At 48.7% G+C, this 610-nt stretch overlaps 1 protein-coding gene across 1 annotated transcript; it reads left to right on the top strand.

Moving 5' to 3' along the window:
* Positions 1–199: 199 nt before the first annotated feature.
* Positions 200–535, top strand: T265_12345 (hypothetical protein; the record flags this gene model as incomplete). The annotated part of the gene is made up of 1 exon (XM_009179794.1): positions 200–535. The coding sequence occupies one exon, from the start codon at positions 200–202 to the stop codon at positions 533–535; it is 336 nt and encodes a 111-aa protein (XP_009178058.1).
* Between the last annotated feature and the right edge of the window lie 75 nt (positions 536–610).

Below are 610 nucleotides of genomic sequence, written 5' to 3'. Positions count from 1 at the left end.
AAAAAAACTGGTTTCCAGAAGACAGCTTGTGGCAGCTGAACTGGTGCGCAATATCTTGTTCTCAGTGCCCAGCGTATAGATATTGTCCTTTGAACACCCATCTCATTGTTCCCACTTTTCTTGTTGGGACCATGCCACTGGAAACTCCCTAGATGAGTTCACGGCTACATCGGATTTGGTTGGACGGGGTCAGAGTAGCATGGAGTACGGCACTGTGCGGAAGGGAGTGATTGGACGGGCTAGTCGGATTGCGACCGCTTCAGCTGTTGACCGGATTCATATACCAGTAAACCGAGAGACGAAATGGGAAGCTGAATTTGTGAAGAGAAGGATTCTGTGGACAGCGGAGGCCGTCGAATTCGCTCAACCTAACGTCCCGTTGTTTGCTCATAAACGGTCTGCAGTTTACGTCTGCTATTCATTCATGCATGTTAAGACCGGTCAGCTATTGTTACCATTGCTATATCTCGAAGAGGAACTCAGCGGCGGTGGCCTCATGACCTGGTTTGGCCCTATCTGGGCCTGTTCGCAGTAGGGATTTTTTAGGAAGTAGTATAAAGTGGTATGAAGTGCTCGAGTCATCCATACTTGCCAAATGCAAGACGTGGTA

The sequence above is a fragment of the Opisthorchis viverrini genome (genome assembly GCF_000715545.1).
Source record: "Opisthorchis viverrini unplaced genomic scaffold opera_v5_8181, whole genome shotgun sequence".
Taxonomy (NCBI): domain Eukaryota; kingdom Metazoa; phylum Platyhelminthes; class Trematoda; order Opisthorchiida; family Opisthorchiidae; genus Opisthorchis; species Opisthorchis viverrini.
This window is presented reverse-complemented; position numbering and strand designations above follow the sequence as displayed.